The following is a 23,528-nucleotide window of genomic DNA, read 5'->3' as shown; positions in this document are numbered from 1 at the left end:
GGTCTTTATACTTCTTTTCTCTTTTTGAAGTGGAAGCCAGTGATTTCTTGCCACTTGTGGGTGTTTGGGGGTTAATTTGATAGTGTCTTTTGATGCGATCTTGCAGTCCATATTAGCTCCATATGAAGCGGGGAGGCGGCGGGTCGCTGTGATCCTCACACGCCGCCTGTTTATTCTGCAGAGCGGGATTTGCATGTGAATGGAGATCGCTCCTGCACGGACTCCTGTTTGCTCTGACCGCCGTGGCTCTGCGCCTCACACCATCTGACATGCTCTCTTTCCGACAGTTGTGAAGGCTTTATCAATATATTTCCACGCTGCAGCATTTGCGCTGATTCGATAAACATACGAGTCTTATTTTAGGGTTGGTGTTTTGTAGGGCTGCAGGCTGCAGACCGTAAACGCAACACACTGATTTGCACTAGGTTGATTTTAGACTTGTAATGGTCATTGCTGCAGTTAAACGAGCCTTACTAGTATTTGTAAACCAACGGGCCCTTTAATTTAGCCGCATTTCCCCCTGCAGACACAGTTTCACCCACATTGTGAACAGTAGCCGTTTATTTAGAATCAAAATCAGCTTTATTGGCCAATTATGTACACACACAACGAATATGACTCCGTTGTTCTGTTTGTTTTATCTTTTGTTCTTTGCATTGCTCTCAGTGTAGCTACACAGAAACAAATACAACAGCTTAGAACAAGGACAAGGAAGCTGGACAAATAAAGGCAGGGACTAGACAAGATGTGAAAAAATATATATGTGTTAAATATACATGTAAAGCACGCAACGACAAAAAAAAAAAAAAAATACAAATCGAGTTTCTCTTTAAGTTGTAATCATACCAGTAAAAACTCATATCAATCTCTATATTCCTGGTGTTGTCATTGTGTTTCGATAATATGATGTAGTTAAATGTGTTGACAGGCTATACATTGAAAGCATATTTAGTAATTGTGTACTGAACATTAAAGGAATTAAATTGCCTTTACTCTGTTAGTCTGTAAAATCAGTTTATAGACATTATTATTTGTTTTCACATTTGCTGGAATGAAAGCCTCATCAGTTAGGGTTACCAGGTTTACCAAGTTGCCAGTATTATCCCCTCTCTGCTTTCATTGTAAAATATGACATTTTGATTCTTGTAATTATATTTTTCATTTGTGTGTGTGTGATTTGTTTACCAGGCCTGGGGGAGTCCTGGGGTCATGTGAGCCGCAGCACTTCTCTGGATGGAGTCAGCCAGGAGCTAGGCTCGCATCTCTTACAGGTACTTATTGTACTACAGTGGTAAAGAGTTCTTACATTCTAAGAGTAGCTGAAAAAAATGGAGGGCTTTGGGGTTTTCAAGTGACGGAGATGTCACAGGGTCTCTTAAAAGGCCATTAAAATGTTCATTATGATGAAGGAATAAAAAAGTAAAGCTTAGCTCTGTACAAAATTCTCCCATTGTTATTATTATTTTTATTATTATTGTTCAGCCATAGGCAGAATGTGTGTGTGTGTGTGTGTGTGTGTGTGTGTGTGTGTGTGTGTGGTTTAGTGCCGTCTGCCTCCTGCTGCCTTCATTCTTGTGCTTTAAGAGTGAAATGAGCTGAACGCATTCATGGTCACGCACAGAGCCTCAGTCTGTCCTGCAGCCCCTCTCACATCAGCAGCAACACAATGGAGCAGGGCTGCAGGGCTACAGGCTGGCCACAGAGAACCACAGGCTGGCTAGCTCTGGTCTACAGGATTGTCAGAGTTACAGACCACGGGGCTACAAGCTTTCAAACAGGTCTACAGATTTGTCATATGGGGCAACAGGCTGGCTTAAAATGTAGGTCTACTGGTTTGACAAACAGATCTATGTGCTGGCCAGAGAGGTCTACAGCGTAAAGATCAAGGGCATCACTTTGTGTTGAAAATTGTTGTGGACATGAGGGCTCACATGAAAATACTTTTTTAAATGGTCTGTAATGCGATTTTAGGCAATTTAAGGGAGGGATCAGTATGAGGTCTGAGTAGATGATTACAGCGGGGCAGGAAAAACAGCACATCAAAAGGGCATAGCCTAGGCTAAGGCGTAGGTCTTGTTTTGGGAGGACACATTCGAAGTGGAGGGTCAAGGGGTCATCCCCCAGGAAATTTTGGAGCATCAAACATTTCATGTCTTGCATTTGGTGATTTCTTATGCACCAATTTATGGTGAAATATCTGTATTTATGGAGAGGAGAACCCAAAATTCAGGCAGCAGGTGACAATTAGAAATATATTGCAATATAATGCAGTAAGGCTCTCAGGATTCTGTATTGCTTTTGTTTTCATGTAGATCAGCTTTTCTCATTTCATGTCATACCTCATGAGTCAGCACAAATCTGAGCAGATCTACCCATCAGTACTCTTTTATTTGGGGAGGTAACTTCTTAAAATGTGCATGTGGCAGCTATTGTGTCATATGGATTACTGTTAATTTATCATGTTGATCTGTTCTGTACGACATCTATTGCACGTCTGTCCGTCCTGGAAGAGGGATCCCTCCTCAGTTGCTCTTCCTGAGGTTTCTACCGTTTTTTTTCCCCCGTTAAAGGGGTTTTTTTGGGGAGTTTTTCCTTATCCGCTGTGAGGGTCATAAGGACAGAGGGATGTCGTATGCTGTAAAGCCCTGTGAGGCAAATTGTGATTTGTGATATTGGGCTTTATAAATAAAATTGATTGATTGATTGATATTCACATCCTGGACTTTAGCTCATATGTGTTGACATGTTCGCAGAGTGAGGAAATGGAAAACTTGGACAAAAAAGCTGTGTCAAGAAACAGTTGAAGTTACAGATCATTGGCGCATGCATTTTTTTTTGAGTCATTTTAGAATTAGTAGGCTGGGAGGTATTTTTGCTAAGCTTACATTAATCTTTTTAACAATGCACCTTTGTTTCTTTTATATTGACCTCACATTTCATTGTATGTTTTCTTATTGTGCAAATTAACCTTTTTTGAAAGCATTCCAATTTGTTAGTTAGCATTTCTCGTCAAGAAATTTCTGTCTTGACAAGATATTTTTTCAGATTATTTTCAACGAATTATGCTTTTAAAAAGTGATTGGCATAAAATCGTCCATTTCAAAAAGTGATGGGGACATGTCCCCAGTGTCCCCAGTGTAACTGACGCCTATTTTAACGACAAGTAGCTACAAACTAGCCAGAGGGGGCTACAGCTACAAGCTAGCAGCAATGGAAATGTGCTGCTTGTTAAATAATCAATATTATTATTATTGTTATCAGTTAATATCACAAATGCTTATAATGATATAGCCTTCCACTCAGTGGCGTATGGTAGTGAGGAAGGGCCCCAGTGCATGTAATTACGTATGATGGGCCGTAGTGCAAAATGTTGCATCTAATCTAGCTACAACTTGATATTGGACAACATCAACCTACATATTACCCAGTGCAAATATGACAAAAATACCAAATAAAATAATATTAAATAATGTATAAAGTATTTATCCAATTAAATATTTTGTACAGTTTTATTTGCGGTTTCATAGTTTATGTAAAGTAAATTATTGTAGAATAGATGGCTACTGAGAAAAAAAAGAAACCATGATGGAGATGGGTTTTGCATTTATGGTGGCATATATAGCAGTTAGCACTACTTTTTTAATTTAACATGAGCTCTTCTTTGAACATTGGCGTAGCTATTACTGAGGTGGCAATCTGAATGAGTTATAAGATCCTGTTCTCCAGCCAACACACTGCTGGAGGGCCTGCCCGCTCTACTGCCTCCTGTCCTATGGGCCCCGGTGCAATTGCACTGCCTGTACTGTTATATATATATTATTATTATTATATATATATATATATTTATGACCCTGCTGCCTCTCACTTGCTGGTTTTTGGGGAAGTACAGCTAGCTAAAACAAATTCAGTCTAATACCTAGTAAAAAAAAGTTAACGGGTAGGATTTATCGCAGGGCTGTTGTGTTAGACTGTATTAGTATGAACTGGTGATGGTGTTTAATTCAAATGTTCCTTTAAATGTCAGTGTTATCTCTGTTTTTTCATGCCTTTCCTCAGATGATTATTTTGTCATGGTGTTACAGCAGTCCGCCTGTCTGCTGTGATAGCAGCTCTGCAGAGTTATTACAGTACAGTTGAATGATAATAATAATAAGACACTATGTTGTAAACATGTTGTCTAGGAAATGGATTCAAAACTATAATACTGATTTCATTAAAAGGCAAATAAGTTTTGGCCTTTTGCTGATATCTAATATAACAGCTCTCTTTTTATCGTTTCTTTCAGACATTAGACGGCTTCATTTTTGTGGTTGCTCCAGATGGGAAAATAATGTACATATCAGAAACAGCATCAGTGCACTTGGGCCTGTCACAGGTTGGTTTGACAAACTATCCTTGACCTCCTCTGGTATGTTGGTCCTGATGTGTTATGTGTCTGAGATGAATGTTCGTTTCAACAGGTAGAGTTGACGGGAAACAGCATTTATGAATACATTCATCCAGCAGACCATGATGAAATGACAGCCGTCCTAACAGCACACCAGCCTTACCATTCACACTTTGTTCATGGTAATTGACAACCTAGGCATGCTGAGCTATATATGACATGGACTCATCATACAGCATAAATAACTTGTTGTTGGTTTTTTTGCATATTTTTTAATTCACTGCAGAATATGAAATGGAACGCTCCTTCTTTCTGAGAATGAAATGTGTCCTCGCTAAAAGAAATGCTGGGCTTACCTGTGGAGGCTACAAGGTAAGACTGTGCTGCTAAACTGGTGTGAACACAACTGTCTTTATTTTGTTGTTACTCTTGCCTGACAAATTGACAAATGACAAATGACATGTTCTGGTAAATGTCAAATCATATTAATCACTTCGGGGCGTCGGTAGCTTAGTGGATAGTGCTGGTGCCATGTATAGATGTGATGCCTCGCTGCACCGGTCGTAAGTTTGACTCCGGCTTGCAACCCTTTGCTGCATGTCATCCCTCACTCTCTTTCTGTCTCCCCATTTCACACTGTCCTGTATATTAAAGGCATAAAGCCCAAAAAATAATAATAAGAAGAAGAAGAAAAAAAATCATATTAATCACTTCAAAACAAAGCAAATTTAATGCCCATTTGCTTATTGGATAACATGCTAGCTTGTGTGCAAAGTTTAAATTTTGTCATGTTGCAAAACATATTTTAGCCACCTAAAAAAATCAATATCAGTTCAAGTATATACTATATTTGGAATATTTTCTCCTCTTTACCTTACACACTAACCAATCAAGGCAACAGTTGACTCTGTGTCTGTGTGACTGTCAATGGAGTCTGGCAGCTTTGTGAAAATGGCTTCAGTTCCCCATTGGAAAGGACTGTCTGAAGGCAAGGGGAAGCAGTGAAAATATTCTAAACATGGCATACACTTCAACTAATTTTTTTAGGTGCCTAAAAACTAACTGAATGAGGGAGCACTCACTCAGCATCGTTTCATTGTATGCACATGATACAGGGTTTTCTACTATGAAGTTACCGGTGAATTGGTCTATAAGACTGGAAATTTTGCCCTAATGGCAGCACTACATGAAAGGTCAGGGGTCACCAAAGTCATTAAGGGAGACGGAGACCATAATATCCATAGCATGCTGCTCTGGATAAAAGTGTTGGATGGATAAGGTTGTCAAGGTTTATGGACACTATAGGAGATCAATATGATCCCTGTTCTTCTTGGAAACAAAGGATCCCAAACAGTCTCAACTCAAGGTCCACTTATTTGCTTGATTTTTTTCTTGATCTTCAGTAACAGATGGAATTTGCTCACTTGTCATGGAACAGTAGATCTTCAAACTTTACATTTATTTGAGCATTTTTAGGAAATCTCTTCCACGTTGGCTCAAAAGTTTAACTGCTGATAACAATTGTGGAATATAGTTGTTAGGTCAGTAACAAGCAAGTAAGTGGTCCATGAGTTGAAATTTTTTGTTAACTATAGCAGATACATAATCTGAATACATGTTCCATTTTCCAAATTTCCCACTTTCAAAAAGATGACAAAACACTTGCACACCTATCTCATTCCCAATTCCTTTTTTTTTCAATATGGACCACTGTTTTTCATACACAGATCGTCCTCTCCAATGACAATTTTCACCTTGATGCATAAAGAGTGTGCATTGGAAAGAAAGTGGGAAGAAAGTTAAAGGTCTCGTGTGTAGGATTTATTGGCATCTTGCAGTGAGGTTGCAGAATTGAAACTTCTCCTGTGTGCCAAGCGTGTGTGAAGACTATGGTGGCTGATGTAAAAATGTGAGAGGCCCTATCTAGAGCCAGTGTTTGATTTGTTTTCATTTGATTTTGTTTTGTTTGATTTGTTTGTTATTTGATTTGTTCTTTCTGGGCTTCTGTAGAAAAAACTTGGTCCACTCTGTGGGAAAGGACCCACCTTACCACCTAACCCTAAATAAAAGTCACTGTGTTTCTATTACCTTAGATTCAGCTGCTATATCTACATATGGAGCGGGTTGCAATATATTTTTTTTCCTACTATGGCAAAGGCATGACCGGCTGTAGTCTGCTTCTGATTGACTTTGGCGTACCACTGCCATACGATGACATTTCTCACATAGCCCTTGCTGTTCTGCCGTCATTAGCTTGAAATCGTAAAGCTGTAATAATTTCTGACCCTATATATGAAGAATTGAAAAGAAATTATAACAGTTTAATGATGAGCAAAATAGCAAGGGCTGGCAGGGTCATGCCTAAACCAATCAGAGGCAGAGAAGGGCAGGTCGTGCCTTTGCCATCTAAGAAAAAAAAATAAAATATTGCAACCCGCTCCATATGTAGATATAACAGCTGATTCTAAGGTAATAGAAACACAGTGACTTTTATTTAGGGTTAGGTGGTTATGAGCTAATGAAAAAAACATAGTTATGAATATTATATTTCATTTTTGCCAATATGTCCTTCTAAATCATACACACTGGACCTTTAACATTTCAGCAAACACGAAACAAGGTGCAGGTTATTATCTGCATGCACGACGCTGTAGCATTGTGTGTTTGGTACAGGTGTGACCTCTGTCTCTATGTCTTTTCCATGAGTTTCATTTTACTAATATTAGTAAAATGAATAACATGTAATGTGAACAGGTTGTGCAGTTGTGTAATAAATCTATATATGAGAACTAAAATACTGAGAGACTGGATTATTATAACTTTGGAAAGTTATCACAGCTGCAACTAGAGAAGAAGGCTGAGTTCATTCACAGAGCTGTAAAGTTAGTTTACAGCCTTACTAGTGCTCAAGTAGAGTACAGAGTACAGGACTAAAGATTAACTGGAGCATGTATGGACTGATTTTTTATTCTTTCACTATCCATGTGTGAACTCTTGTCCTAGGTGATCCACTGTAGCGGCTACCTGAAGATCCGTCAGTACAGCCTGGACATGTCTCCATTTGACGGCTGCTATCAGAACGTGGGGCTGGTGGCCGTCGGTCACTCGTTGCCACCTAGTGCTGTCACTGAGATCAAACTGCACAGCAACATGTTCATGTTCAGAGCCAGCCTGGACATGAAGCTCATCTTCCTCGACTCGCGGTACGTTCTGTGTCACACTGTTCTGTATCAGCCTGCACTCTGTGCGTACGTGTTTGTGCGCATGAGTATGTAACAGTGGGGTTGGGACTCTCTTTCTCATATTTGTATGATACATATTTTGTGCGTGCAGTTTGTACGTGAGTGTTTGTAAATATGGGAAGGGACAATGAATCCTGTGAATGTGTGTGTGTGTGTTGCTTAGGGTTGCAGAGTTGACAGGCTACGAGCCTCAGGATCTAATCGAGAAGACTCTGTATCATCATGTCCACAGCTGTGACTCCTTCCACCTGCGATGTGCTCATCACTTGTGTGAGTTAGGTTTGTTTAACCTTTCTACAAAATCTCTCTTTATACACACACACACACACACACACACACACACACACACACACACTGTTCCAGAGCAGACACACTACACCTGGCTATGCAGTGTTATAGTGTATTATGTTTTCATATGTTATGCTGCTATAATATGTGACGTGATGTTGTGTTGTGTCATATCACGTTGGTGTTATGTTACATTACCTTGTGGTATTTTTTAATAATTAGGCAATAGTTATTCCATACATTGATATAAAACAGCTCATGTATATTATACTATTCACAATGCCGTAAGATAAAACAAAATTTAAAAAAAATGCTTACCACAGTTTTCTAATTTCAGTATTATCTGATTTTAAGAATTTATCACCTCTTGCTGCAATTTGCCGCTATATTTTGATTTGTCAAAGGAATACTTTGCCAATAGTTTAAGCAGTTTTGTATCATAGCAACATGGGTAGTACGTGTCAATGAACTGTGATAAACTTCCCTCCATCTAACCAGCGCCCAGATCTCCCTACTCATTTGCCAGTTATCTATGCTGGCTCTGGGGCTGTTGCTCAAACGACAAATTGTACCTCTGCATTTTCGTATGACTGCCATCGTGAACACAAAGGGTATAGAAGCAGATTTAGACCAAACTCTGATCAAATGGTAAAACAATGCAGTACTTATCAAAATAAACCAAGATTATGTTACTGTGTTGCAGATTTCTAACCTAAAATGTCTTCAGAAACATATTTTAGTGCACTGTTTGGCTGTAATACAAGAATTTGTGAACAGGAAGTGGGTGCCATACTGTTTCCTGTAACGTGAAAATGAAAGCTGAGATCAAACGGTAAAACTAAGTAGTGCTGATGAAATATAAACCAAAATTCTGTTACTGCATTGCTTATATCTCGCCTCAAATGCCTTCAGAAGTTATTTTAAGTTATTTTAGCCTTCTGTAATGTTCCTTAAAACAAGATTGTTTGATACCAGCTGAGCCACGATAACTTTTTCAGATGAGTTGCTCAAAACCAACTCGCGTTATGTCACCCACCAGCAGGAGCGTTTATTGTCTTGTATTCTTGTAGTTGTAGGTTTTCTACTATAGAGCAAAATTAAATGCCACAGCCGTTTTCTGTTTTGATTGGTCATGTAGCAGCAGTTTCAAAGTATTTGCATGTCTCTGCTGCATAGACAGCCCAGTTTTGTGAAAAGGCCATCTTTCCAACAGTGAAATACTTTTTTAATGTTGTTAATTATATGCTATAATTCGTATTTTTCTCCCAGTAATCATTTGCTGTAATTTCTTTCCCATTTCCTGGTCTTGCAGTGCTGGTGAAAGGTCAGGTCACCACTAAGTACTACCGTTTCTTGGCCAAGCATGGTGGCTGGGTCTGGGTTCAGAGTTATGCAACCATCGTACACAACAGCCGCTCATCCCGACCGCACTGCATTGTTAGTGTCAACTATGTTCTCACGTAAGTATCTGTCTCTGTTCCTAAATATCTTCATAAGATCATTATGCTGATGTGATTGCCAAATAGAGATCCACAAGGTTTACTTGAGACAGTGATGTCATGTTCATGTCATATCACTGTGGTGTTACTGTAGGTTGCTTCATCTGTCCGCCATGCTAAATACTGCTGCTCATACTAGCTGTGTATCACTCAAGTGGTTCTGTCATTTGTTTGAATATGACCATGGATGTGTCATAAGAACTGGATACTAGACCCAAAGATGATGCCTTTCTAGTCAAATAAGAATTTCTGCAGTATGCAGCTCACTGAGTATGTGTAGTAGTGTTACCCCTGTTGGCTCCACCCATGAGTTCCCACTCAGCTCATAGACTTTACATACTGTAAACCAGAATCCATCCATGACACGAAATATTAAAGTTTAAACAAAGGCCTCAGATTGTCAAAATGACATAAAAACTTTATGCTCACTTGACACAAAACTGAGCTTGACATAACTTTTTTTGTGTTAAGTCAACATTTTTTGTTGTTTTCAGTTAATTTGATTAAAATTTATAAAGCCAATTTCACCTAATTAGTTGGGGCAAAATCGGTGGAGTCTCCCAGCATGCCTTGAGACAATGTGTTTAAGGCCATGAGCCAAAGAAAACTGTTTAAATCTGTTCTAAATCACTCATGTTAATGTATTTCACAATGGTTCTAATGGGTAACAGTTAATGTTGTGGTAAAAGACATTTCGCACCATGAGTTAAATCGTATGCAGAGTCAGTGACCTTCCACCTGTGTGGATATTTGAGTGTCTATCATGTCTATCATGAGATAAATAATACAACTGGCAATTGAGTAAACCTAAGCTTAGAACAATATATTTATAATTCAATGAAATTTAAATACATATTGTACAATGAGTACTCGATGTATTTATGTTTGTATGACATAGAATTAAATGCTCAAACAACAAAAAAAGTAATGTTTATCTGAATCTGAAACGAGGGTCATGTGACACATTTATTTTGGGTCTGGTGTACTCAAAATGTTTATGTTACTGTATTGTACTAAACTAAAAGATTTAAGTGCAAGCTGTTTCCAAAAAAAAAAAAATTAAGTGGAGTGTGCATTGTGCAGTGCATTGTGATGACATCACAGATTTTTTAAATTGCTGTTCTCAGCTCGATCAAAGTTTTACAAATAAAACCTCTGCGTAGTGCTAGCCTCTTGTTTAGTAGTACAGCGAAGGCAGCATATCTGTTCCATCAGATGGAAAAACATGTCTGAAACGTGTCCAGGGTGTGACTCCAAATTTAATATAATTAAAGATGACTGATGTACCCTGAGTGGTTCAGAGAATTGATGGATGGATGGATGGATGTTTACTACTAACGCCCACTACTGATCATCCAGCCATTCTGACCCAGCAGCAACTTGTAGACACATTTCTAGAGCGTTCTCTCTGAAAACACAAGTAAAGCCCTCTGACACAAACTCTCTATAGGTTGAATCTTTATTGTATTTTACTTATTGATACAGAAAACAGATACAGAACATTTCTTTATATGAAAATGTTATCAAGATGTAGTGGTATAAATGAAGGGGAGGACACCTGACCCTTTTACTCAGCTGGATTTTTTTTGTGAAATGACAGAAATGCGTGGCAGCTCCAGGGCAGAGAGGATTGGATCTCTGTTGTACTGTCATCCTCTGCTTTGATAAGATAATGAGTGTTGGTACTGGAGATTTACGCAAACAGTTGCTGTGAAGCAATTAACTGGAGGTTAATTGGAAATATGACATGTGTTTGTTGAAGCCTGGTTTGCGGATGAATTAAGTTTGTCAAGCCATATTCTGTTTTTTTAGTCTTTATTGTTGTGGGCTGACTTAGAAACAAAGGAAATGTGATGAGGATTTCTTTGAGGAAAAGCAGAACTTTCCAGCTCTTTCTACCTTTGATGGTTGTCGAGATTCGTGCTCTATCAGTGTGTCTGCTCGCTTGTGCGACAGTTATGTCAGAACGTCTCAGTCCTTAGTTTCTAAGTTTGCTAAATGTGCTCATGTGTTGGCTGTTACCTGTGGCGGCCTCCCTGCGGTGGCGTCAGTCACCTGGTAGAGTTAATCTAAGGCTGACAGGCTGAGTATATAAACAGAGGCAGGCGCTGAAGCATATCTGACTGGGCTGGGGTTGTGTATGCTGGGCCTTTATCCTGCACAAACAGACCAACAGCACTGTGTTGCCACTAAAACCTTCTTTACAAACTGCTGCTTTCATTTCTGTCCAACAGAATCAAACTGTAATCATGGCAGATCATGAGCTACACTCTTATTAGTAAGTGAGGGATACCGTTTACTTGCCTATTATCCCATTATTTTATGACCCCTGATGTGCGTTTTTCACAGATGTACAAGTGAGCGCGTAAATGAATAAGGCCCATAAAAGCCTCCATTAAGCAGCTCGGCCGGCTGCCTTCAGAGGCAGAGAACAGCTTGACACACATTTCCTCTACCTCCTACATCAAATCTATAACAGCTTTGTGTTTATGGCCTTTTAATTGATAGGCTGTAAAGTTGATGAGCGTTTATGGGCTCCAGCTTGCTGTGAAGGGAATGAAGCCTTATTTCCCTCCTTGTTCTGCTTTTGTAAATCTTTCTGAGGTACTGTAAGGATTGAGGCACAGTGATGTTGGAAATGAGGCAGTGTGCTTCCTTTTTTTCTGTAATACACAGGGCTAAAGCCAGACAGCTGGATGTGGGTAGGAGGTATGCTTTTGTAGAGCGTTGTCGTCAGGAGCAGAGTTTGTTTGCCCAGTAGCTTTAGTGTATACAGCCGCAGATAACACAGCTGATAAGGCCACTTCACCTGCATGTGAACTCCCACTGTGTGTTCAGTTCTGATAACCTCTACACCCCCGTCCCGGGTCTGTGGACCTGCCCCTGCTACCACAACCTGACAGTGATTTAGCAATCGTTTGAATAAAGGCATGTCTGCAGCAAAAGCACGTAACCACTTTTTACTTGTCTGACTCTCACAACAGTTACGCTGTCTGTTTTATCAGTGCTTTCTCCTTCTATTCTGGTTCGGCACAAACTTGTCACTCTGCTGTCTTATGCACGCACTCCATCCCTCTTTGTCTAAATGAACACAACATCAGTACCAAATACTAACACTTTAATTGAAATATCTACATTTTGTTACATAGTTTAACACTGTATGTATACATGAGCAAGATAAAGAAAAGGACAAGGCTCTACTTGTTGCCTTTATATTAACAGTCATTTAGAGCACTGGCTCCAAACCTGGGAGTTGGGGGGCCTCAAGGTATCACAGAATAAATCTGAAGGATCCGGAGATAATTAACAGGATTAGAAAGAAGAGCATGATTTGATTTTTCTCCTGTCCCTTTTCTTGTGACAAACTTGTTAATTTTACCTCCTCAGGCTGCTAAAATTTTTGGGTTTTAGCAGCTAAAACAATTACCATAACCTTGTCCTCTTTTTTGAGTGTGAATTTAAGAGGCTACTAAATTGCTTTATTAAGACTAAGAGTAAGGTGTAGAACAGCATTATGATAGTTTCTCCAAGTGTGTGGAACTCTACGAGAGGGATGAGCAGTCAGTACATTTACATGCACAGTTAAGTGGGGCAACGGTTATAGCTCACCTAGGCCATTTAGTTGGATTATTGTCCTTGTCCCAGCACACAATCACAGGAGACAAATTAATTTATTGACTAAGGTATGTCCAACTCCGCTACAATAGATGGCAATATGCCCCATTTCAGTTTATTAGTATCGGATGTTTTCTGGTTGACCTCTTACGTCACAGACCAGACAATCACCATTTTGTGTTTTACTGCAACTTATGTATTTTAAAATATCTAATTATTTCAGCTGAAAAACGCACGAACTGTGTCTTCTTGTCCATCCCAAAATGTACTGCTCTGGATGTAGATTTTGCCATGTTGTTACCAGCTTCTTCTTCTATTACACATTTAATACTATTTAACTTCTGGGTCAAAGCCCAGGGTGGAAACTGTGGAGCATGTGCCCAGCACCTTTGCCAGTTTGGGTCCGATTGACTGTATACATGCAGGAGTATTTCAATCAATCAATCAATCAGTCAATCAATCAATCAGTTTTATTTATAAAGCCCAATATCACAAATCACAATTTGCCACAGGGCTTTACAGCATACGACATCCCTCTGTCCTTTGGACCCTCACAGCTTCCAGTCACATTATCTTGGTGTGTTAGTCTGACTTTGAGAAGTCGGGCCACACCGCCCGCGGAAGCGCCGCGAATAGCCTCGAAGCGCCGAGAAGGGAAGGCAGTTTCCTTTCGGCGCCCATGTTAACCGACTGTGTCGTCCACACTGGCCGCGCCGCGCCGGGAAGCTCCGCGGCAGGCTCACGATTTGCAGCGATCAGTTCGGCGTCTGGTCTGTTTTCTGCGCAAGCCGCGAGCGAATCTGACAAGCCAGGCAGTGAAAAACAAGAGCTGGGAGCAGAATCGCTTGTCGAGGGCGTGGAGAAATGCGCGTCTGATGTGAACGGAGGTGCTCCGGCGCGCGCGAGAATTTCGGTGCGCTGCGCTTCCGCGGGCAGTGTGGCCAAAGATGTTTACATACATTTTAAAAGTCTGGTTTCAGTTGGACTAACATAATAAATCCATTTCCTCTAATGTCATGTAAACATACTGAGTGTTTTTCCAGAACATATTCCCTCATGTGGTGTTTTGATGATTATGATGGTGGTGGGGGAGAGCACTGTTTAATACATCACTCCAAATTTCTTCATCTGCGTTTATTTGGGTTGAGATCTTGTGACTGTGAAGAACATAAGCATATAATTCACATCATTTTCTTACTCATCAAACCTTACAATGAATCCTGCTGTTGTATGGAAACTTTTTGATTTGTTTGCGTCTACACTCATGTATTCCTCTTAAAACTGCACAAAGTGATTTTCCTAAAAGCAACAAAATTCTTACAGAGATAACCACTGCAATTTAAGGGCATCATAGTTAGAGTGACAGTACTTAATGAATGTGGTATTTTTTTGACTCTCCGAATGAAACTGATGCAAATCCTATGAAGTGTGTCTGCATGTGTGTATGAATTTGTGTTTGTGTGGAGAGAGATTGAGACAGAGGGGAGATGTGCGTGGATGATGGATCACTGTTTGTCTCAAGTAAACCCTGTCCAGGTTTTCTGTTCCCAAACTCGATTCATCATCCATGGCGAGATCTGTAGAACACTTTAGCGAGAAATCAATTCCCATTTCCCAGTAGTGAGACATCCAAGCTTCTCCTATGGGCCTGATTTAGCCAGACATAGCCTTTAATCTCCCAGTGTATTTGATTGGACAGCTTTCCCTCTGTAGAGTGTTTGTTGAAGGCCTTGCTGCAATCCTTCTGGTAAAACAAGCATCCCAACAGCCGTTCCAGCCCTCTTAGCACACCCCCACCTCTTACACACACACACACACACACACACCCATACACATACACTCACTCACACGCAGAAACACAAACACACAGCTCTCCGCATGCGTGGCCCTCTCAGCACCATGATGAGGCTCTAATTGCTAAACAGATGTTAATGGGTTTTTGCACCTAGAGAAAAACCAAACATGCAGGTACACACAGGCTGTTTGTGTTCTTTAATAAACAGCCTTTCCATGGGACTGGGATCTCTGCTTGTGTAATTATAGACCGTATTAAATCTATGACATGCAAATGCAAAATATAAACAATATTACTGTGAATGCTTATGGAATTTATGTTTTTGTCTTTAGGGAGACAGAGTATAAAGGCCTTCAGCTTTCTCTGGACCAGGCCACGTCCAAGGCCTCTTTCCCCTACAGCAGCAGCACCGCCAGCAGCCTTACGGAGAACTGCAGAACTCCGAAGAGCAGAGTATCACGGCCCAAGACCAAAGCTAGACTCTCGCCATACACACAGGTGAGGATTTAATGTCTTACTGCATGGTCATTTAGCTTCAAACCACGCACATGATGTGATACTGACATGAACAGTGTACTCAGACTTCATATTTAGGTGGCATTTTCTGGTAGAAGGTTAAAAACTTTGTATTGTAGCACTTACTATTGAGGTATGACACTTTTGTATTGGCTAATTTGAAGGGAGCATACAGAGTTTCCTTTGGTGAGGCACCGTCATGGATTATTTAAAGGACAATTCTAACCTGTTCTCATCATCAAATACTTTGTCAAGCCCCTGGTATCTCATAGCAACAGACAGGGCATTCTGTAGCTTCTTTAAGTGACACACAACTGATACACATTATAACATGTGGTTAATGTAAAACTAGAGCTGTCAAAATAATGCGTTACTTTCAATTAATTAATCACAGAAAAAAAAGTGATAAAAAAAATTAATGGTGATTAATTGTGTTCTGTGGTGCCCTCTGACCCAGTGCATTATTGAAGGTCACAGTGGCTTTTTCACATGATGGAGGCAGACAGGATGACAATGCTTGACCCTGTGAATGGAACATTTACATTTATAAGACACCCAGATGGAACTGTTGATAGGAGCACTGTTCTCTGCAGTTTCTGCAGTAAAGAAACCTTGAACCTTGAACAAATTAGTTTCAGGGTGCTTGGGATGCTCAGTTGTTGTACAGCTGTTTCTTTTGTAATGGTCATGTATGGGAAAAGGTATCTCTGAGCCCAAGTGTATCATGTGACCTGCAGTTTCAACTGTGGACACAATGACATGATTGCCACTCAGCTTGGCATTGTTCCTGAGAGCTTTAATAGAGCTAACCAGTATACTTGGACCCAAATTATTTTTTTATAGGATGACTAACTGTGCCTGGGGAGCCAATAAAAGAAGCAACAGTGCTAATATTAAAACAAGTATTGTATTGTAGTAATTAGTGGTGTAGGAATACATCAATCTGGATTGATATATCAGTTTAGTGATCAGCGATCTAATATAATCAGTGCAAAGTGGAAACATCATTACATATTGTTATACCTTTATTTTGAAATTCCCATGGCACATCTGTGTCCCATTTCCGTCCAAGCACACCTCCTTCGTGACCATTCACAGTCACTGTTAAGCTGAGCATTCATGTGTCTTCTCAGTGGTATGCAACCTCATCTGAAAGCTTTCCATAATCTCTCTTCTTGTCGCTCTCCTCAAATGTCTCACTGCAGTATCCTAGTTTCCAGACAGAGCGCTCAGAGTCTGACCAGGACAGTCCCTGGGGCAGCAGCCCTCTCACTGACTCAGCCTCCCCTCAGCTGCTGGAGCACGGTGAAGGCCTGGATGCCTCCTGCGTGTACAGGCAGTTCACCACTGATCCCCGCACGCTCTGCTACAGCTTGTCTGAAGAGCACCATCACCCCACCAGCGACGGTTACACACACCTCCACGCACATGGTCAAGGTCAAAGTTGTGAGCGAGGTCGATGTGAGGCGGGGCGTTATTTTCTAGGAGCACCTCCGCCTGGCAGAGACACGTGGTGGAGCACCACCCGGTCTGTCCTACCGTTGAGCAAGAGCTCCTTGGAGAACCGTGAGGGATGTGACAGCAGCATGCCACACATCACAGCCATCCACAGCTACCATGGTGAGTGGGGACTCAAACATGAGCCATGTCCACTGTAAAGACTGAAAAATATGAGCTGTTAAGCCTTGGTAGTTTTAGACTAAACCAGCCAACAGCCACCTACACAGTATCCAGAGCCCCTGATAGATAGATTAGAGACAAGCTGTTGAGTGTTGTGTTGTCTCAATCCATGGCAGTCAATACTGTAAACACTAAGTCTCTTAATGCATTATGTGCTGCTGTTGTGCCATGTAACTAGCATGTTCTCATTTGTTCATGCAAGAGCACTATGCAGAATTACAGTCAGGGGAACCTGTCGAAGCCAAGAGCCTTTGCAAAACATGTTTTTGGCCATAACTCAAGAATTAATATGATATACAGTATATTATTTTACACAAATGTCTAATAGAATAAAAGTATGAAATGATGACATTTTATATGTAAAAGGTCAAAGCTGAATTTCACTGTGACATCATAATGCTCTGTAAAAACGCTCTTTTTTACTCAACATCATATCTCAGGATCAGAAGGGGAGACATTTGGTCAGATACTGAATTGGTGACTCTAATCCTGTGTCCATCTTAAAACTGTGCTGATTACATAGGTCGTCTGTGCTGCTGGGTTGAAGATAAGTGCGAAGCATCCATGTTTTAGAATTTGTAGCTTCTTTGAAGCAAAATTCATATTTGCAGCATTGCCAAGTGTCATTGCTACATATGAGTCTGGAAAAGAAGAGATGTAAACTGCAACTGTACCGAGACTGGTTCACACTGGCATATAACCATGAGGTGGCTTTTCTACTTTATTGTGTGCCCACTAAACCAGATCCCTATCAACTATGTTGTAATGGTAATAAAGTATTGAGTCTTGTGTCCTCTGCCCTGACTGTTTTCATTGTATCCTTTTGCAGGCCGGGGCCAGTGGGAAGAGGACAGTGTGGTTAGCTCCCCAGATGGGGGCTCAGCCAGTGACTCAGGGGATCGATACCAGGCTGACCACTACCGCTGCAGCCCACAGGAACCCAGCAAGATTGAGACACTGATCCGAGCCACACAGCAGATGATCAAAGAAGAAGAAAGTCGACTTCAGCTGCGTAAAGGCCCTCCAGATGCCCCACTGGGGCCCGCCAATGGGCTGCCAAAGGGTGCTGGTCCTTGCTTTACTTCTGAGTATCCTCAAGGGCCCCTGCCGATACAGACTGTGGTGTGTCGAGGTTTGAGTCATGTTATCAGCCCTGCACCTAGTCCTGCCCCCCTGTCCAGGCTCAGCAGTCCAGGTTCTGAACGCCTTCACAAGGCCAAAGACTACCTCCAAACAGACCTGTCCCCCCTTTCTTTGCCATTGCACCATCCATTTGGTCGGCCGGGTCCATGCTCGGCTTCCCCCACCTCAGCGCCAGCCCTTTACCCCTCCCACACTCACCCACGGCCCTACTCGGACAAGCATAAAGCCTACTCCCTGACAGGCTACACTCTGGAGCACCTGTATGACCCAGAGAGCCTTCGGGGCTACTGCACCTCAGCCAGCACGGGCCCCACCCACTACGATATGACCCCTCACCTCCGCATACAGGCAGAACAGACCCCCGGACATAAAGGCACCTCTGTCATTATCAGCAATGGCAGCTAACAGTCATCGATCACACGCAGTGGAACTGCGGTCACACAGCCTGAGCTGGTTACAACATTGGTACAACATTAAGCCATCGATATTCTTAATCCTGTTAACCTGTTTTTCCATCATACTGATCAGTTTCTTCAAATGGTTGCTTCAAGAGGGAACAACAAGATAACATCATTATATCAGTGCCTATAATTCTGGTAAATCATGCTTTTTTTATTGCAGCTTTTCATCTAAGATTGTTACTTTGAGTCATTTGTTTGCTTCCCTTGGCCCATAGACCAGACAAGATTTTGGCCTCTCTGCATGCATAGGGGGCGGCATGGTGATGTAGTGGTTAACACTGCTGCCTCACAGGTTCCTAGTACGAACCCAGGAGGGAGCCCCTCTGTGCGGAGTTTGCATGTTCTCCCCGTGTCAGCGTGGGTTTTCTCTTGGTACTGCGGCTTCCTCCCACAGTCTAAAGACATGCAGGTTGGGGACAGGTTAATTGGTAACTCTAAATTGTCCATAGGTGTGAATGGTTGTCTGTCTCTATGTGTTAGCCCTCCGATAGTCTAGCGTCCTGTCCAGGGTGTACCCTGCCTGCCCAATGTCAGCCGGGATAGGCTCCAGCCCCCCTGCGACCCTTGAGAGAATTTAAGCGGTTTACGGAAATGAATGAATGAATGACTGAATGAATGAATGTATGCATAGGTTAATTTTCAAAGAAGTGAGACCCAGTCCAAAACAGACCTGGACCTGAAGTGACCCAAAGAGAGTTAGACCTGTTGCTTAGTTTACCCAAACAGACCCAAATAAAGAGAGAACACCAACACTAACAGCAGCAAAATGCTTCACCAGTAAATGAGCAGCCAGTGTCACATATAGGGTAAAGGGTTTTCTAATAGTGAGTTTGTTTGCATGTGAGTGTTGCCAGACATTGCTAATATGCCCTTATTCTGCAGTGGTGATTTCTTCTGCATGGGCCACAGGCTGCCTTTGTGGTTGTCAGGATGCTCACGATTTGTTCACAACTTAAGTTTCATGCTAACAATCAATCAAACAAATCATCAAATAAAAAAGAACACTGACGATCAGCCACAACTGGCACCATTCTGCACTAATATTAGAGGAGCGATAACAGGTGTAGCAACATCGCTGCTTGACTTGAGTTAAATTACAGGTGTCATATGCCAACGGGGGGGGGAGCAACATGGAAATATGTCAAAATGTGTGTCATGCATAAATCAGCAATAACAATATAACATTAGCTAGTTAGCTACCAAGATATTAGCATACTTTTATTTTGTTTTGCTTGTTATAAAGTAAAGGACCATAATACATTGAAACAGCATTAAACTAAGATAATTTCTGATAATACTCAGTTTGGAGTCTGCCTCTGAAAACCCCCATTTGGAGGACCATGATTCCCTAACACTTAACCCTACCCCTCAATCCCAACAAGAATCAAGACCCCATCCACCAAGATGTCAAGATACAAAACAATCAATGTTTAATCATTAACATTTTTAACACAATATTAATGTTTTTATGTACAAACTCAAAATATCAACAAGTCTTCCTCATTAAAGGACAAAATGTGTTGTTTGTTCATGTCCTCTAGAGTAACAACACAAGGAAGAATTTTCTAACCTGATGCCCCAGTCAACAGGGCAGTCATTATTATTTGTCTGTGCCAACCAAATCGAGTTTGGGAAAGATCATTGTTTGGATTACAATAAATACTTCATTAAAGTTAGGTGACCTTCCTGGTTAGGGTTCAAATAACTTATTGATTAGGGTTAGGGACCTTCATCGTCATGGTTACAATACAGTAGGCTAATAAGAAGGTGGTTAAGATTAGAGAACAATCCTGGTAAACCTGGTCTCACAGATATACACTGTAAAAAGAAGCTGTTTCAATTTGTGACCATGTTGCCATAATTTTTTTTTAGTTCACTATATCTGAGAAGACATATTGAATAATTACACAGTTACCTCAACTTCATCTTCATCCTCTTGAGGGTTGCGGGGGGGCTGGAGCCTATCCCAGCTACATCGGGTGAGAGGCAGGGTACACCCTGGACAGGTCGCCAGACTATCGCAGGGCTGACACATAGAGACAGACAACCATTCACGCTCACATTCACACCTACGGACAATTTAGAGTTACCAATTAACCTAGTGTAGTCTATTAACCTAGAACATGCAAACTCCGCACAGAAGGGCTCCCACGCCCAGGATCGAACCGGCAACCCTCTTGCTGTGAGGCGAGAGTGCTAACCACCACACCACCGTGCCCTCTTGCTGTGAGGCGAGAGTGCTAACCACCACACCACCGTGCCGCCCAGTTACCTCAACTTGTCCTCTCAAATTGAGTCAACTTGAAAATTTTAAGGCAGCCCAGACATAATTTTTTTTTAAGTTAAAATAAATAGTTTCTTTTAACAGTGTATGTGAAATGACCATGACCTGATAACACCGCATTAAGTGGTAGTTGCATGTAATGTGTTAAAATCACACACTGGCTCCAGAATTCCCTGGTTCAGTGATGTCAAGCAATGGGCAGTGGTTAATGTTACGACTGTATATGTACAGAGCAAGAAAGTCTGTGTAGGGAGGAAGGTTTGAGTGGTTGATTGGTTAAACAAACACAGGACTTTCACCCAGGATACTGTTGTTCACATCCCATGTAAAACCCAAAGCAATGACTTCTTTTAACTGAAGATACTTATGTCCTTGATGTTCATGACTTTACAATGTATTTATGTCCTTTACATAGCAAATGTAGTTACTTTTACAGTAAGCACAATCTTTCTCTGACCTTAACCAAGTAGTTTTGATGCCCAAACCCAACTGTGTTGCCACCATGTAATTTAACATGACTTCCTTCTTTGTTTCCGTCATAATTGTTGTTAAACATTATTACAGCTGCTACAGAGCTTTGTCACTTGAACGTAAACATAAGTTGTTTTGGGACACTTTCTGAAACAACTGATGCTGCTGCTCCTCAGAGGACTCCAAAATATACATAAAAACCTATGAATGGAAGAAGACTCAATAATGCCACATCTTTAATGAGACAGCTGTTTATTTGACCAGACTGCTGTCACAGCTGTCAGACAAACAGAGAATGGATAGCACAGCAAAACTCTACCCCACAGTACATTCTTTTCCTGCCAGTGTCTCATTACAGTGTGTTAATAAACAAACAATACTTTGATAAAAATCAATCAGTATGATGGAAAACAGGGCTGGGTAGATAATGGCTGGAGTTGTACTTCAACATTCATCCCAGTGTGTGTAACCTTTTGCACTAGAAAAGATGGAGTTTGTGTAAAAAGGGTCTCCTTGTTCTTCAATGCATTTGGATGAGGAGAAGTGACAGGGTTGGGTATGGTGCACTTTGCACTGATACAGATGAAACTTACAGAACAGGTTGGCCCTGAAATAATACACATGTCATTTGAAAGCTCACAGACTAATATGCAAAGCCATTCTCTACATGTTTCTTTTCTCTCAGTTGCGGTATCTTGCAGGGAAGTAAATGGAGTAAAGAAAGGCAGATACATTGATCACTCTCATGGGTACATGATGAATATGATTGTACAGTGAGATCCATGTGGATTTTTGGACATATTTTTATGGGTGACACGTCTGCTGCGTGGATCTTTGATATAGTATTTGATTGGCAAGACAATAAAATGATCTGATATATATTCTGCAGCTTTCTTTTTTTTTCTTTACCAGAAACTTTCATGTCATGAAGAAAATTGACACAAGATATGGGACACATTGTATTGATTTCCATCCTGATATGTGTGGTAACATTTCTGGGTGACTGTAGGAAGACCGACAGACCATAATATGCAATTTGACCCATTGAAAATGCCAGGCAAGGCAGCTTAATTGCATTCATTATGACAGATCCCTGAAGCAAGTGTCAATTATTGTTATGTGGGCATGTTTGTACAACAGGGTTCAAGCTTTCTCTTGGATTATTTTTCCTTCATGTCCTCCTCAGACCTTAGATGAACCTATATTTATACAAGTTTGGATTTTTTTCATTTTGTTAAAGCCTGAAATGTGCTCCATCTCTTAAAGTTATTTATGGTGTACTGTAAATATGCTCAGAAAAGAACTCCCACCACATCTAAGCACATAGGCAAAAACTGTATTTATTGAGTAAATGTTTCTTTATGATTTTGAAATATAGCTGCAATCGAATCCAGTCTAACTGCTTGTATATTGGGTGTGTTTTTGACTGAAGCAAATTCTAAAAGAGGACAAAATAAAGTCATTTTGCAGAGATGGGTAATGTGTGTTTTAAACATTCAGTGTAGAGCATTCAAACATGGCTGTACACACACACATGACAAAATCACATTTTTACTGAACAGGAAGTCCAAGAATTCCTTACAAAGACCATATATAGTATGAAAAACACATTTCACATGAGGAATGTGGGAAAAAATATACAAAATCATTGTTTCTAGTGTGGTAAATCCACATATAGTTATGCCCACATGTTCTCACTCCCACTTCGTCAAATATCGGCATTTGGTCAGCGGACTTTCACATCTATGTATGAGGAGCTAGGTATCCTGGTGTGTCTGTTGTTGGCATTCTGGGACGATGAATCAGTTTACACTTGTTACATGCACTGTGTCTTTTCAAAATACACTTCCATTTTCACAGAAAACAGTCTTTTTCACAATACACTTAGAATATCATATTTACGTTTATTTTCTTATTCAACAAAAACATGTAGTAAATTTTTAGGCAACAAAAACAGGCAGTCCACTTTACGGAACAAAAGCACATTGTTAGATTTAGAAAAAAACCCATTATGGGTTGGTTTATCATTCATAGGGGAAGAGAACACCAGGCTCTTGGGTGAAAGTACAATTTGTTGCGCCCATCCACTACCTCTCCTGCCCGCTCTATAGGGACTTTCCACCTCCTTAAATTACGTTGTTATTCGG

General features: G+C 40.8%; 1 protein-coding gene across 1 annotated transcript in view; it reads left to right on the top strand.

Annotated features, from left to right (window-relative positions):
* The window catches only part of sim1a (SIM bHLH transcription factor 1a), a 28,127-nt gene extending 5,865 nt beyond the window's left edge, over positions 1–22,262 (top strand). Inside the window, exons 3-12 of the mRNA XM_049584690.1 lie at positions 1,189–1,271; positions 4,286–4,375; positions 4,461–4,569; positions 4,674–4,759; positions 7,391–7,590; positions 7,793–7,899; positions 9,230–9,377; positions 15,159–15,324; positions 16,548–16,962; positions 17,852–22,262. Coding sequence (XP_049440647.1) covers positions 1,189–1,271; positions 4,286–4,375; positions 4,461–4,569; positions 4,674–4,759; positions 7,391–7,590; positions 7,793–7,899; positions 9,230–9,377; positions 15,159–15,324; positions 16,548–16,962; positions 17,852–18,570 — 2,123 coding nt within the window. The 3' untranslated portion in view covers positions 18,571–22,262. The remainder of the gene's footprint in view (positions 1–1,188; positions 1,272–4,285; positions 4,376–4,460; positions 4,570–4,673; positions 4,760–7,390; positions 7,591–7,792; positions 7,900–9,229; positions 9,378–15,158; positions 15,325–16,547; positions 16,963–17,851) is intronic.
* Positions 22,263–23,528: the final 1,266 nt, after the last annotated feature.

This window comes from Epinephelus fuscoguttatus, linkage group LG8 (genome assembly GCF_011397635.1).
Source record: "Epinephelus fuscoguttatus linkage group LG8, E.fuscoguttatus.final_Chr_v1".
Taxonomy (NCBI): domain Eukaryota; kingdom Metazoa; phylum Chordata; class Actinopteri; order Perciformes; family Serranidae; genus Epinephelus; species Epinephelus fuscoguttatus.
Note: the sequence above shows the minus strand (reverse complement) of the source record. Positions and strands in the feature narration are given on the sequence as shown.